This window comes from Symphalangus syndactylus, chromosome 20 (genome assembly GCF_028878055.3).
Source record: "Symphalangus syndactylus isolate Jambi chromosome 20, NHGRI_mSymSyn1-v2.1_pri, whole genome shotgun sequence".
Taxonomy (NCBI): Eukaryota; Metazoa; Chordata; class Mammalia; order Primates; family Hylobatidae; genus Symphalangus; species Symphalangus syndactylus.
In genome coordinates this window covers 41,992,299-42,005,780 of record NC_072442.2, presented here as the reverse complement: position 1 = coordinate 42,005,780, position 13,482 = coordinate 41,992,299, and the positions used below count along the sequence as shown (strand labels likewise).

Here is a 13,482-nt window from a genome sequence, read left to right as displayed (position 1 = left end):
CCAGAATCTGAACCCAGGCAGGCTGGATCCAAAATTCATTGTCTTAAACCTCTACTATGCTGCATTAAAGGATTTTGTAATAGGTCTTGGTATGAGGTAAATAAGGGGAAATGTCCTGCCTTAGCATGTATATAAAGAAACTCTAGGATCAGGGAACAAAGGGGAGGGGAAATGAAGATCACTTTTTCAGTATTTAGTCTCTGATGACCTTAAGACCTGGGATAAGAATAAAGCAAACTAGGCAGGGCACTGTTGCTCACTCCTGTAATCCCAGCACTTTGGGAGGCCGAGGTGGGTGGATTAACTGAGGTCAGGAGTTGGATACCAGCCTGGCTAACATGGTGAAACTCCATCTCTGCTAAAAATACAAAAAATTAGCCGGGTGTGGTGGCATATGCCTGTAATCCCAGCTATTCAGGAGGTGGAGGCAGGAGAATCTCTTGAATCCAGGAGGCGGAGGTTGCAGTGAGCCAAGATCAGACCACTGCTCTCCAGCATGGGCAACAAGAGCAAAACTCCATCTAAAAAAAAAAAAAAAGAATAAAGCAGAATAATAATTTAAAAAATACTTAAAATTAAACCAAAGTTTCCCAAGTAACTAGATTTTAAAATCCTATTTAATAGAAAAGAAAATGGTGACTTTTTTTTTTTCAAAGCCTACTGAGGTGGACTTTTGAAATGATAAAGGTGTTTCGGGGTATCCTTCCTCAGACTCTGTTTTCACCCAGCAAGTCTGAGAGCCTTGCAGGCACAGTGGTATCAGGACACACCGCCGGTCGTGGTTTGCAGATGTTTTCCCGGCATAATTCACATCAGGATGTGGTATGTGGGCAGCCCCTGTTTCCTTAGGTGTCTTCAGAATTTTTCCTCTGCAGCTGGAGCAGGTAGTTGCAGATTAGACTCACACCCTGTGGGCCACCCAGTGCCTCGGCTTCTCTCTCACTCAGAGATGCGTCAGAACGGTCAGACTCAGAGATGTGTCTGCACCGTGGCACCAAGTGATGCTCTTCTGAACCCAGTGTTTCCCCTCTGCCTGAAGACAGATTACAGCTCAAAATCTTTCACTCCTGAAGAAAGAAGAGGAGGCCCCTGTGAAGGAAGGCAGGCTGCAGGACTACCTCTCTTCTCTCTTCATCTCTGATACTTCCCTTCACGCAACGTGGCATACATGCTTGTTTTCAGAGGCCAGGAACTCTTTTTAAAAAGGAGCAAGAGGGCCGGGCACGGTGGCTCACGCTTGTAATCCCAGCACTTTGGGAGGCTGAGGTGGGTGGATCACGAGGTCAGGAGTTCGAGACTAGCCTGGCCAACATGGTGAAACCCCCTCTCTACTAAAAATACAAAAATTCGCTGGGTGTGGTGGCGGGTGCCTGTAATCCCAGCTACTAAGGAGGCTGAGGCAGGAGAATCGTTTGAACCCAGGAGGTGGAGGTTGTAGTGAGCCGAGATCGTGCCATTGCATTGCACTGCAGCCTGGGTGATAGGGCGAGACTCTGTCTCAAAAAAAAAAAAAAAAGAGCAAGAGGAGGCTCATCTGATCATCTGTGATGTCAAGGATGGGCTCCTTCCCACCTACACAGCTGAGTACATCCCAGACTCCTGTCTCATGCCTTCCACCTACTGCCCGTTCCTTTGAGACCAAAGAAAATCAGAAGAGCCCTCCGCTTTACAAAGGACTAGGCAGTGTCTATGTCATTATGCAAAATGGACCATGCAGAGCCCAAGCCAGAGACACAAATCAAGCTTTGGAGAGGCATGTCAGGATGCAAAGGATGCAAAGCTTCAGCTGTGATGCTTAAGAATTAAGAAGTGTCATATGTTCTGAGACAGAAGGAACCATGATTTTAGCCAATGGGATAAAATGCTGCCAGAGGATAGGGTCAAGAGAGGGTTCCTATTTAGCAAATCAAAGGGAGCAATTTTAATGCTTCAATTCTCTGGATTATAGTGATGCTATGTGTTGAGGCGGAAGATAGGAACAAAGGGGTCTTTGAAGATGGAAAATGCAGATTGCACCCAGAGGCCTCTGAGGGATGGCCTGGCAGGGAGAGGCCCTCTAAGGATTGCCCCAGTAGAGAATGAGTCATGGCTGACCTCAGGGCCGCTGGAGCCACTGCTGACCCAGAGTGGGTTTTCCTCTTGGGAAGAATTCCAGACCCCTTATTTCTCCTTGAGAGAATTCCAAGAGCCCAGGTTTCATCAACACCATCATCCCCTGACTCCCTTGTGGTTTTCATGGGGATGCTTGTTCAACTTTTTCTCAGAGCAAAGATGTATTTATGCTCTTTAAAAATATATGCACACAGTTTTATATGTAATGCGGCATCACACCTTGTAGGGCATTTACTCTTATTTTATACATTCAGATATGTTTGTTTTTTTTTTTTTTTGAAACACTTCTTAAGGATACACAACAGGACAGAGAAAAATAAACAGGAACATATTCAACAATTACAAAACATGCTATGATAAAGAATATAAAGTACTAGTTTCCTTTCAATATTTCAAAAGATACGTATATAAACTTTAAAAAAAATGCTCAACATCACTAATGATCAGGGAAATGCAAATCAAGATCACAATGCGATACGACCTTACTCCTGCAAGAATGGCCATAATCAAAAAATCAAAAAACAATAGATGTTGGCATGGATGTGGTGATCAGGGGACACTTCTACACTGCTGGTGGGAATGTAAACTAGTACAGCCACTATGGAAAGCAGTGTGGAGATTACTTAAAGAACTAAAAGTAGAACTATCATTTGATCCAGCAATCCCACTACTGGGTACCTACTCAGAGGAAAAGAAGTCATTATGCGAAAAAGTTACTTGCACACACACATTTGTAGCAGCACAATTCACAATTGCAAAATCGCAGAACCAACCCAAATGCCCATCCATCAGTGAGCGGATAAAGAAACTGTGGGCCGGACACAGTGGCTCACACCTGTAATCCCAGCACTTTGGGAGGCCAAGGCGGGTGGATCACCTGAGGTCAGGAGTCCAAGACCAGCCTGGCCAACATGGTGAAACCGCTTCTGTACTAAAAATACAAAAATTAGCCGGGCATGGTGGTGGCACCTGTAATCCCAGCTACTCGGGAAGCTGAAGCAGGAGAATCTCTTGAACCTCGGAGGTGGAGGTTGCAGTGAGCCGAGATGGTGCCACTGCACTCCAGCCTGGGTTACAAGAGTGAAGCTCTACCTCAAAAAAAAAAAAAAAAAAAAAAAAAAAGAAAGAAACTGTGGTACACATATATGATGAAATACTACTCAGCCATAAAAAGGATGAATTAATGGCATTTGCAGTGACCTGGATGAGATTGGAGACTATTATTCTAAGTGAAGTAACTCAAGAATGGAAAACCAAGCATCATATATTCTCAGTGATATGTGGGAGCTAAGCTATGAGGATGCAAAGGCATAAGAATGATACAATGGACTTTGGGGACTTGGGGGGAAGGGAGCAGGTGAGGGTTAAAAGACTACAAATAGGATGCAGTGTATACTGCTTGGCTGATGGGCGCACCAAAATCTCACAAATCACCTCCAAAGAACTTAACTCATGTAACCCACCTGTACCCCAATACTTACGGAAAAAAGCCCCACCACTTATGGAAAAAATACCACCTGTACCCCAAGAACTTACGGAAAAAAAACCTAAACTTTTTTTTTTATAAGTAACATCACAGATGCTCACATCTTCACATGCTTTTAAGTATTATTTGTACTCAGTGTAAGGCTATTATCATTTTTCATACCTAAAGTTTTTTTTAGCTGTGTAACAATGCAATTTGTAATCCATTCAAATAAATTCAACCCCAAAGTTTTTGCTTCCCAGTATTAAGACCTGCGCCCATCCGTCTTCTAAGATTTTCTAAAACTTGTATTTCAGGGGAATAAAGTGTAGCTGAAGGGAATGCATATTTGATGCATATTTGGCTACACTATTTCTGTTTACTGTATTTTGCTTCCCATTTTATGTCTAAATCCTATTATTTTCATTTAAAATCTTAATGATGGCTCATTTCCAGTATGTCAATTTCAAAGACTTAAGGTTTTGCTACTAGTATCAGCCATTTACTTTCCCACTAACTGGGTTTTTTTTTTTTTTTTTTTTTTTTTTAAGAGGTTATTTATACTCTTTTAGAGCTTGTCCCATGGTCCTTCTGGTTTCCCTCTACCACTTGGGAGGGATGACTCCTGGCCACACCCCCATTGGTTGACTTGTTCTCCAGCTGTACTGGAAATCTCTGGGATTTGGGATATACACCCAGAATGTTTCTGTCAACGACAGACCACATATACGGGTGGTGGTCCCACAAGATTATAATGATGCTGAAAATTCCTATTCTCTAGTGATGTGGAAGTGGTTATAATGCTGTAGTGCAATGTATTACCTTTTCTATGTTTAGATACACAAATACTATCGTGTTAATAATAGTTGCCTATGATACTCAGTACAGCAACATTCTGTACTGGTTTGTAGCCAGGCGCTATAGGCTGTACTATACAGTTTAGGTGTGTAGTAGGCTCTACCATCTAGGTTTGTGTGAGTTCACCCTATAATGTTTCCACAATGAAGAAATCTCCTAACGATGCATTTCTCAGAACGCACCCTGTCTTAAATGATGCATATGTTACAAACTAGTGTAACTTTTTTTTTCTTTTTTGAGACAAAGTTTCACTATTGTTGCTCAGGCTGGAGTGCAATGAATGGCACAATCTTGGCTCACAGAAACCTCTGCCTGCCGGGTTCAAGCAATTCTCCTGCCTCAGCCTCCCAAGTAGCTGGGATTACAGGCATGCGCCACCATGCCCGGCTAATTTTGTATTTTTAGTAGAGACCGGGTTTCTCCATGTTGGTCATGCTGGTCTCAAACTCCTGACCTCAGGTGATCTGCCCGCCTTGGCCTCCCAAAGTCTAGGGATTACAGGCGTGAGCCACTGCGCCTGGCCTAGTTTAACTTTCTAATGTGCATTTTCTTGTCCTCACTGCCATAGTACTTAAATCTTTTCCTTTGCTGGAACACAAAGACCTTCAGTAATTTTCTTTTCACCACACTTTCTCGTCCAGTAACTAAGCCCCTTCTTGCCCTCCCCTTAGGCCCAGCACTGGCGGGGCAATGACAGAGTTGTTCTCACAGTGGGCCATGGTGAAGTGAAAAGAGAAGGGGCCTAGCAGACATGAGGCTGAATCGAGCCTTTGCCGGTTCACTAACTGTCAATCAGAAAATGTACAAATGTACTTCACTCTAGTTTTCTCGTCTGTACATTGAGACAATGAGTAACCACCTCATAGGTGGTAAGGGTTAGATAGGAAAGAACACAGTAGAATGCCTAGCACACCTAAGTACTCAATCAATGTTAGTTCTGGAACTTTCGTTTGAATACTGCTTGAGCTCTGTGCCCAATCTCCCTTTCCCAGATCAAATAAGATTTTTCTTTGTTAGTAGTTTCTTTCTAGATACTTCCTTGGCCGGAACTATAGATCCCCTGTCTTTCACTAACTCTTGTGGATCTATGGTTCTCATTCAAGTTTGTGTAGAACACCCAGAGATTTCAGAGACATTGTTTACTTCTGATGAACAGGAAACATTGCCTGTCCGGGAACCAGCACACTGCCTGAGTTACGGGGGATATTCAGGAAACACGCTGAACCAATGAATGAATGAACAAATGAATGAATAGCTGATTCTGACTAGTCGACCAAAACTTAATTAGCACCAATGCTTCTGGATGTTTTATTGCTTCTCAAGGGAGTATGCAATGTGAAAGAAGAAAGAAAAAAAGGCGCCTCTCAATCGTCAAATATCAGTAGATGCATTGGTTTTATTAACCGATATTTTCTCTTCAAAGGAAAGGCAGATTGAGTCTTGCCCAGGCGAAAGAGCCACTGGGTCCCATTGATTCTCTGTGTCTCCTGCTACACAAATTACTGATGGAAATATCTGAGCCTTCATTGTGACCACATCCACAGAGACCATAGTCCAGAGAGAGCATCTGGGGCCTGATTCAACTGCTGGTGTTTGTTGAGCAGAAACAATGAATCTCTGACTTCCCACCAACAGCCAACCTGATATCAAAGAGCCAAGAGGCATCTCAGATTTGTCAACATTGCTTTAATGAGCTGAGGAACTTTTCATGGTAAACTCAGCAGCTGAGTAACAGGATGATGGCACCACAGCAGGTAGATAATCAAGGCAGGAGGTCAAAGCACTGGAGCCAACACCCGCCCAGGATGGGGTATAAAAGGGTTGGGAGGAGAGGAAGCTTCAGTCTCAGTGGCTTAGCCTTCTGATCCGAAGCTCCTGTGCAGCCTCAGCCCTACACCATGACCTCCTTCTACAGCAGCTCCTCATGCCCTCTGGGTTGCACCATGGCTCCTGGAGCAAGAAATGCCTCTGTCTCTCCTATCGATGTTGGGTGCCAGCCCGGGGCAGAGGCCAATGCTGCCTCCATGTGCCTCTTGGCCAACGTGGCACATGCCAACAGAGTCCGTGTGGGGTCGACTCCCCTGGGCCGCCCCAGCCTCTGTTTGCCCCCGACCTGTCACACGGCTTGTCCCTTGCCAGGGACCTGTCACATTCCTGGCAACATCGGAATCTGTGGGGCCTATGGCAAAAACACCCTGAATGGCCATGAGAAGGAGACCATGCAGTTCCTGAATGACCGCCTGGCCAACTACCTGGAGAAGGTGCGCCAGCTGGAGCAGGAGAACGCGGAGCTGGAGGCCACACTCCTCGAGAGGAGCAAGTGCCACGAGTCCACTGTGTGCCCCGACTACCAGTCCTACTTCCGTACCATTGAGGAGCTCCAACAGAAGGTGAGATGCGGGATCACCTGGGCATGCTGGGTCTGAGAAGCCAGAAGCCTTCGCAGGAGGAATCTGCATAAGGTCCAGAGAGCTTTGGGTTCTTGGTTTTTCTTGGACATGAGCGTAAATACCACACGTGGAGTGGGAGCTTAGAGTATGGTGCTTTGTGTGTGAACCATCTTTCCGTTTTCCTCAGATCCTGTGCAGCAAGGCCGAGAATGCCAGGCTGATTGTACAAATTGACAATGCCAAGCTGGCTGCTGATGACTTTAGGATCAAGTAAGTCAGGCTGAGGAGGCTCAGTGTGACTTCTCTCCCGCTGTATTTCCAAGGGCCCGCCCCATTACTCAGCCTATAATGTAGGTGTTCAAAAACAGTTTTTGACTAGAAGAATATTTCTTTCCACACCTTAAATTAGCCTATTACTAGAAATGGTCATTATTTAGGAGGAAAGAGAATATAAGCACTAAAAGAAAAAGAAGGGCTATAGTCTAGATTGGTTAGAACCTATATCATTTTCTCCCATATCTAGAAGATAAGAGGATTTTGCTTTTCAATCAGAAGTAAAATTGAGTCATCACAAAAATAAACTGTCAATGCATAGGTTGTTGCCAGACTCACTGACTCTTGGCCAAATCCATCAGCTGGAGGAATTGTCATTGAAGCTCCTTGGTAGCTAGAGTTGTGCTTGAATGAAGGAGAAAAGCAGGAAAACAATGAGAAATAATGAACCCAAGAGGAAAAGCAGCAAACTGAAGGTCCAGAGGCTTATTTTTAGCCATTCTTTTCCCTGGCCAAATGACTTCTATTATGGCAGAATAAATGATGCATTTGAAGTCAGAACACTTAGGATGAGTCCATGCATTTACTATTAACTGGGCATGGAATTCTGAACAACTCATGTTTTGTTTCTGAGCCTCAGTCTTCCATCTGGTCAATGGGCATAATGTCCTGACTACAAACTGTGTAGCTGCAGGGTTGAGCATAGTGTATATTGCCCACGTGAACAAATGAGGATCCAAGGTGGTGTGGGAGGTAGGAAGCCAGGGCAGCCGAGAGGGGCTATTGGAGCATTCTTTTTGACCCTGTACCTCCTGTGACGGAAGGCTGGAGAGTGAGCACTCCCTGCGCCAGCTGGTGGAGGCGGACAAGTGTGGGACGCAGAAGCTCCTGGATGACGCGACCCTGGCCAAGGCCGACCTGGAGGCCCAGCAGGAGTCCCTGAAGGAGGAGCAGCTCTCCCTCAAGAGCAACCACGAGCAGGTGTGGCCCTGGCTGCTCAGACTCCTGGGGAGGGCGCTGGGCAGACAGGGGAGCTCCTTGGCCCCAGGGCTCTCGGAGCATTGCCTGGGTTCAGCTGGCATCAGGATGCAGGGCTGAGGTGGGTCTGAGGGTCCAGAGGGCCTCTGTGGAAAGTGCAGACTTGCCTTGGGCATGAGGAAGGTGTCCAGGTGGGCTCTCCCGAATGCACTCTGGGCAAGACTTTCCCATTTGCTTGTGTGTGGGACTCCCCTCCTACTGCTTGCCAGGGATGGGGTCCTGGTGCTGTCTGCTCCATCAAAGGCCCTTTCCTCATGCAGGCTGTCTGTCCCTTCCTCATTTCTGCAGGAAGTAAAGATTCTGAGGAGTCAGCTGGGGGAGAAGCTCCGGATCGAGCTGGACATTGAGCCCACCATTGACCTGAACAGGGTGCTGGGGGAGATGCGGGCTCAGTACGAGGCCATGTTGGAGACCAACCGCCAGGACGTGGAACAGTGGTTCCAAGCCCAGGTGAGCAGGGGGTTACAGAGCCAGGGAGTACCTGCCCTCTATCTGGGCAGGGAGGTGACCGTGTTTCTCTGTGCTCCAGTCTGAAGGCATCAGCCTGCAGGCCATGTCCTGCTCTGAGGAGCTGCAGTGCTGCCAGTCGGAGATCCTGGAGCTGAGATGCACAGTGAATGCCCTGGAGGTGGAGCGCCAAGCCCAGCACACCTTGGTATGTGTTCTTCACCCTCACTGCGCTGCAAATGCCCCATGCCATGTCCTGGTATTAGCATCTCTTAAAGTCTCACAGATCAGTTCCTTCAACATTAAGTCAAGATCTGGGGTCCTCTATACCTGATGGAGGCGTCTTGCTGCCAAGTTCAGTGTGACCCAGGGAAATGGTTTCTTCAGAAAATCAAGTCCACTTCCTTTACAACACAGTGCGGAAGTTCAGGCGCTCATGCCACAAGATTTTACGAGGTGCCTGCTTTTTGTCAAGCACTGGGGATACAGGGATGAACACGACAGTTCCTTAAGTTAGATTTGTGTGTATGAGAGAGAAGTCGTGGTCATGTTGACAGTGATTTCTCCAGAGCTCTGAGAATGTCCTGTGACATTTTGGATTTTGCCCTATGTGTGATGAGTTTGGTCATGATTTTCACTGCTGAGTTTTGGGGCACCTGGATCTCTTACGCCATTATTTCCCACTACAGAAGGACTGTCTGCAGAACTCCCTGTGTGAAGCCGAGGACCGCTTTGGCACGGAGCTGGCCCAGATGCAGAGCCTCATCAGCAACGTGGAGGAGCAGCTGTCCGAGATCCGGGCCGACCTGGAGCGGCAGAACCAGGAGTACCAGGTGCTGCTGGACGTGAAGGCCCGGTTGGAGAATGAGATTGCCACGTACCGGAACCTTCTGGAGAGTGAAGACTGCAAGTACGTGTGATCTGGGCAATTCCTAAACCACACACATGACTGTCAGGCAATTCCTCAGAGGTAATGGAAGTGCTTGCAGAAGATATCATCTTAACAAACAAGCCTTCCTGTGCTCTCTTGCTCAGTGACTCATTAACTTCTCCTGGTCTGTGCAGACTGGATTATTGAGAAAATGTTCTCTAAATGATAGCCAAGTCCGTAAGCCAAGTCTTCCCCAAGGACTCCTGGATGTGGAAAGACACAGATGAGAGAACTGTTGGTATAGATTCTCTGGTCTGTGTGCCTTGTTGGTGGCAGGCCCGGCCTTCACCCTGATCTTACCCTTGTCCACCAATCACTGAGATGTCTTTTTAATGTAACTCTTCTTTCTCTCCCTGCAGACTCCCCTGCAATCCCTGCTCCACGCCTGCCTCCTGTACTTCTTGTCCAAGCTGTGGCCCTGTCACCGGTGGGTCTCCCTCTGGCCATGGAGCTAGCACGGGGAGATGATTCCGAAGGCCCAAGTTAGGAGATTGAGGCTGGTTGCACTGGGGTCAGGAGTGCCCTCACCTTGCTCAGTCTTCCTTCAAGACCAGACTCACTGAGGCATTTTCCCTAAATCAACCGGTAGCAGACACTTCCAAGGAGTGGCTCCCTGCCTATGCCTCTAAGCTGTATTTTTTGTTGTTTCTAAAGTGTTGTAATTATCTTCCATGAAAGCGATTATTTTTCCCGATGTCTCTTCTTAGTTCTTTTGGTTCTATTCCAGTGTTTCAGAATCTCCTAAAATGTAACTGGGTTCCCTTCATTAAATGGTCAATAAACCTCCTTCCTGCACCAAATGCTGTCCCCCCGGTGTTAGTTGCATGTGAGATGTTGGAGAGTACTTGTCGTCAGGTCCTGTGTCCTCACTGGCTCTGACATCTTGCTTCCAGGAGCTCCCTGGGGTGGTCTGGGGCCTCTGGATGAAGGTCCTTTCCTGACATTGGATGTGTATTCACCTTTCCCAGGGATCCCTATAGACTGGTGGAAGGAAGTGATGCCAGTTGCCAAGTTTGAATTCTTTCAGAACAGCTCAGAGCTAACATGTCCCTACCATGCTTTTGGCATCTTCAGCCTCTTGGTATTTTGTCCAAGAGCAAAATCACATCACTTAGCATTCTAATCTCGTCAAAGGAAGGTCATGTTGAGAATTGCCTGAGCCAAGTTGCCAAGTTTTTCCTCTCACTCCAGTTGGCCCCTTTCACAGAGCCACGGAATTCTCTCCCACTCTCCCAAATGCAGAGGCCCAGATTGGGCACTGGAGACTGGGGTCTTGGTCCTGGGTCACTTCTAGGCTTTCGTTTTCTCTAGAGAGATGCTGCCACTGATGTTTCTGCTGTCTATTCTGCTGCTGTCTTGGAGGTGCTGGCAGTGAGAGCTGCTGCTGCAATCAGAGCACTCCAAGTCCCTGCCTGCCTCTTGGATGTGGCTCTGGCACTGGCCAAGGTGGTTCACAGCCAGACGCGGTTATAAGCAGGTGGAGGAGCAGCCTGGAGAGGCTGCTGCCTCCCACGCCATGCTAGTCAGTTTATGGCAAGCACCAAGTGTGTCCAGAAGAATGAAACGCTTGAGTCTCAGCTTGTCCATGTGCCCTGGTGCAAAGAGCAATGAACAACTGGTCCTTCTTCATGGTGGCATAGTGTGGTGGAGGTGGATCTTCTCTAGGGTCAGGGAAACTTGGGTTCGAATCCCACCTTGGCGACTCTGAAGTGGGATTTGAACCCACCTTGCTGAGTGAAGTTGGCCAGGTCACTGCATTCTCTTGAGACCTATTCCTTGTTTGTGGAAGTAGGATAGTTGTATTTCCCTCTCACTGTGGTTGAGGGGTAATGCATCTAATGTTCCTGGCATCTAGAAGGTGTTCAGTGGATGTTGGTTTATTGGGGCTTCCTGGGAACCAGTAGGTACAGTCTCTTCCTCTCAGAGAGAAAAAGGAGCTGAAGAGGTAATAGCAGAACCCACTCTGAGCATAGGGGCCCTAGATTTCTACATTGGTGGCTGGGAAGTTTGGCCATACTCCTTGTTCATGTACACGCAGTAATAAAAGCCATCTTCTGTTGTCATTAGGCCTGTTTCTCACTCCAAGTAGCCTAACTGAATCCAAAAAAAGCATTCATTGGGCTGTCAGAGGACGAGACTGTTTGGTGGGCTCTTGTGGGCTCTTTTAGTGAGGAACCCACAAGAGTCATGTTTTAAGAAGTGGCCGTGACCTCCCTGACCCTCAGTGTGATGGGGTTGTGGAGATCCGACCTGTCCCCCCCTTTCTGGGCCAGGTCACACCCTTAACAAGCTCTACCTATGAGGTCCCATGGCTAGGTGTGGCAGGAGGTGCCACTCAGGTACATAGAAAATGAAGGCTAGAGGCTGGCAGGTGGGTAACCAGCACGGTCAGGACATCTGGACCCTGGGGTTTTACTCACATTCGTTATCCTAGCCTGAGAGCTTAGGGCTCCCTCTGGTACCAAATCCCAGACATCTTTTCTTGCAAGTGATTCCCCGCCTGGACATTCTGTGCCTGTCCCTGGCCTCTCTGCCTCACATACTCTCACCGACTGGATCGATATAGTCCTGAATGTGGCACAATAGGCTTTGCTTTGGCCACAATAATTGCAAGCAGGTGTCTCTCATTTTCCTTCTCCCGAGGCTTCTGCTCCCTTGGCTGGGGGGCCACATCTGGTTCTGAGGCACCTAGTGCCTAGCCGGTCCCTCTTCAGTTCACCAATTCTGCACTGCCTGTGGGCTGATGTGTGATATTTCTTCCCAGCCTTCGCGTGGTAACACCAGTTGCAGCTCATGAGGCCCGTGCACTTATGTATTGTTTGACACCAAATGCCGTTTCTCACAAATTCCAGCAAAGTGGAAAGGAGAAAGGGTAAACAGCTACAGGCTGCTGGGGTGGACACTGCAGTCACCGAGAGAGCTCTGGGGAAGGGCCCACTCCTGCTCCCACCACTGTCTACACTGGGAAGCCAAGAAGATTGAAGTGAATTTCTGGACTTTCCTGAACAGGAGCATTTTTTATTTGGATAGTTGTTTTGTAGATGATGATACGTGATACCTAAGGCTGATGGTGTGTGCCCCACCCTCCCCTCCTTCCCCCCAGCATCTTCTCTTTGTCTTCCTGACCAAGAACCAAATCAATTTCATCTGTTCTCACAGCCACTTATAATCCTCATGAGCTCAGCTTGGTGAACCATTTTTAATTTATCTTTTTTCTACCTAATTCAGTGTTTCATAACCATGACTTCCCACTTAATGAATATAAAGATACCTTGCCTTCTCACTTAATGTTTTAACTTTCAAAATGTAAATACCAAACTCGTATCATGACTAAAAGACAGCTCATTTCGAATACAGGTTATGCTTGTTTTCAAATGACACTTCCTCTAACTAAAATAGCTTCCCTGCCATCTGTTTTAGAGATTCCAAACATCACCTCTCCGCTGGGGCTTGGGAGTGATACACAGACTCTCCCAGTTAGAATCACTGTTCTTATTCAAGTATGAGCCCCTGGGCTAAGCTTACCTGTTTTACCTGCCTGCCGGGTGTAATACGTTTTAGCATCTGAGGAGGAGGGTTTCTCAGTGACCCAGGCTGCTCTGCCCTGGCCCCAGGCCTTTGCTTCTGACCCCGATAGTGGCCAGTCCCAGGTAGCTATATTTCACACTCATCCTCTCCAAACTTGAATGCAGCTTCTCCCGCTCTAGCCAGCTCTTTCCTTTGACTTCTCAGCTCCCTTGAAGCACACAATTGTCCTAGGAACTTGGGGGTGACCTTGGGGCCACTTTTGGTTTCACTTTCTCCTTTGATCCCATATACAGTAATTCGCCCTGTCTTGTAGAGTCCTTTTGCAGCATTTATGTCCTCTGTGCCTTCCTTTACATCAGCACTGCTGGTGGCTGGTTTTGGGTTCCATCACATCCTGCCTGGATTCTTGTAAGAGCCTCCTCCTGCCCTCTTCTGTGCCA

At 47.3% G+C, this 13,482-nt stretch overlaps 1 protein-coding gene across 1 annotated transcript; it reads left to right on the top strand.

Annotated features, from left to right (window-relative positions):
- Positions 1-6,276: 6,276 nt before the first annotated feature.
- Positions 6,277-10,313, top strand: LOC129469848 (keratin, type I cuticular Ha7). The gene is made up of 7 exons (XM_055257001.1): positions 6,277-6,825; positions 7,013-7,095; positions 7,923-8,079; positions 8,425-8,586; positions 8,666-8,791; positions 9,273-9,493; positions 9,874-10,313. The coding sequence occupies exons 1-7, from the start codon at positions 6,334-6,336 to the stop codon at positions 9,980-9,982; spliced, it is 1,350 nt and encodes a 449-aa protein (XP_055112976.1). The 5' UTR covers positions 6,277-6,333; the 3' UTR covers positions 9,983-10,313.
- Positions 10,314-13,482: the final 3,169 nt, after the last annotated feature.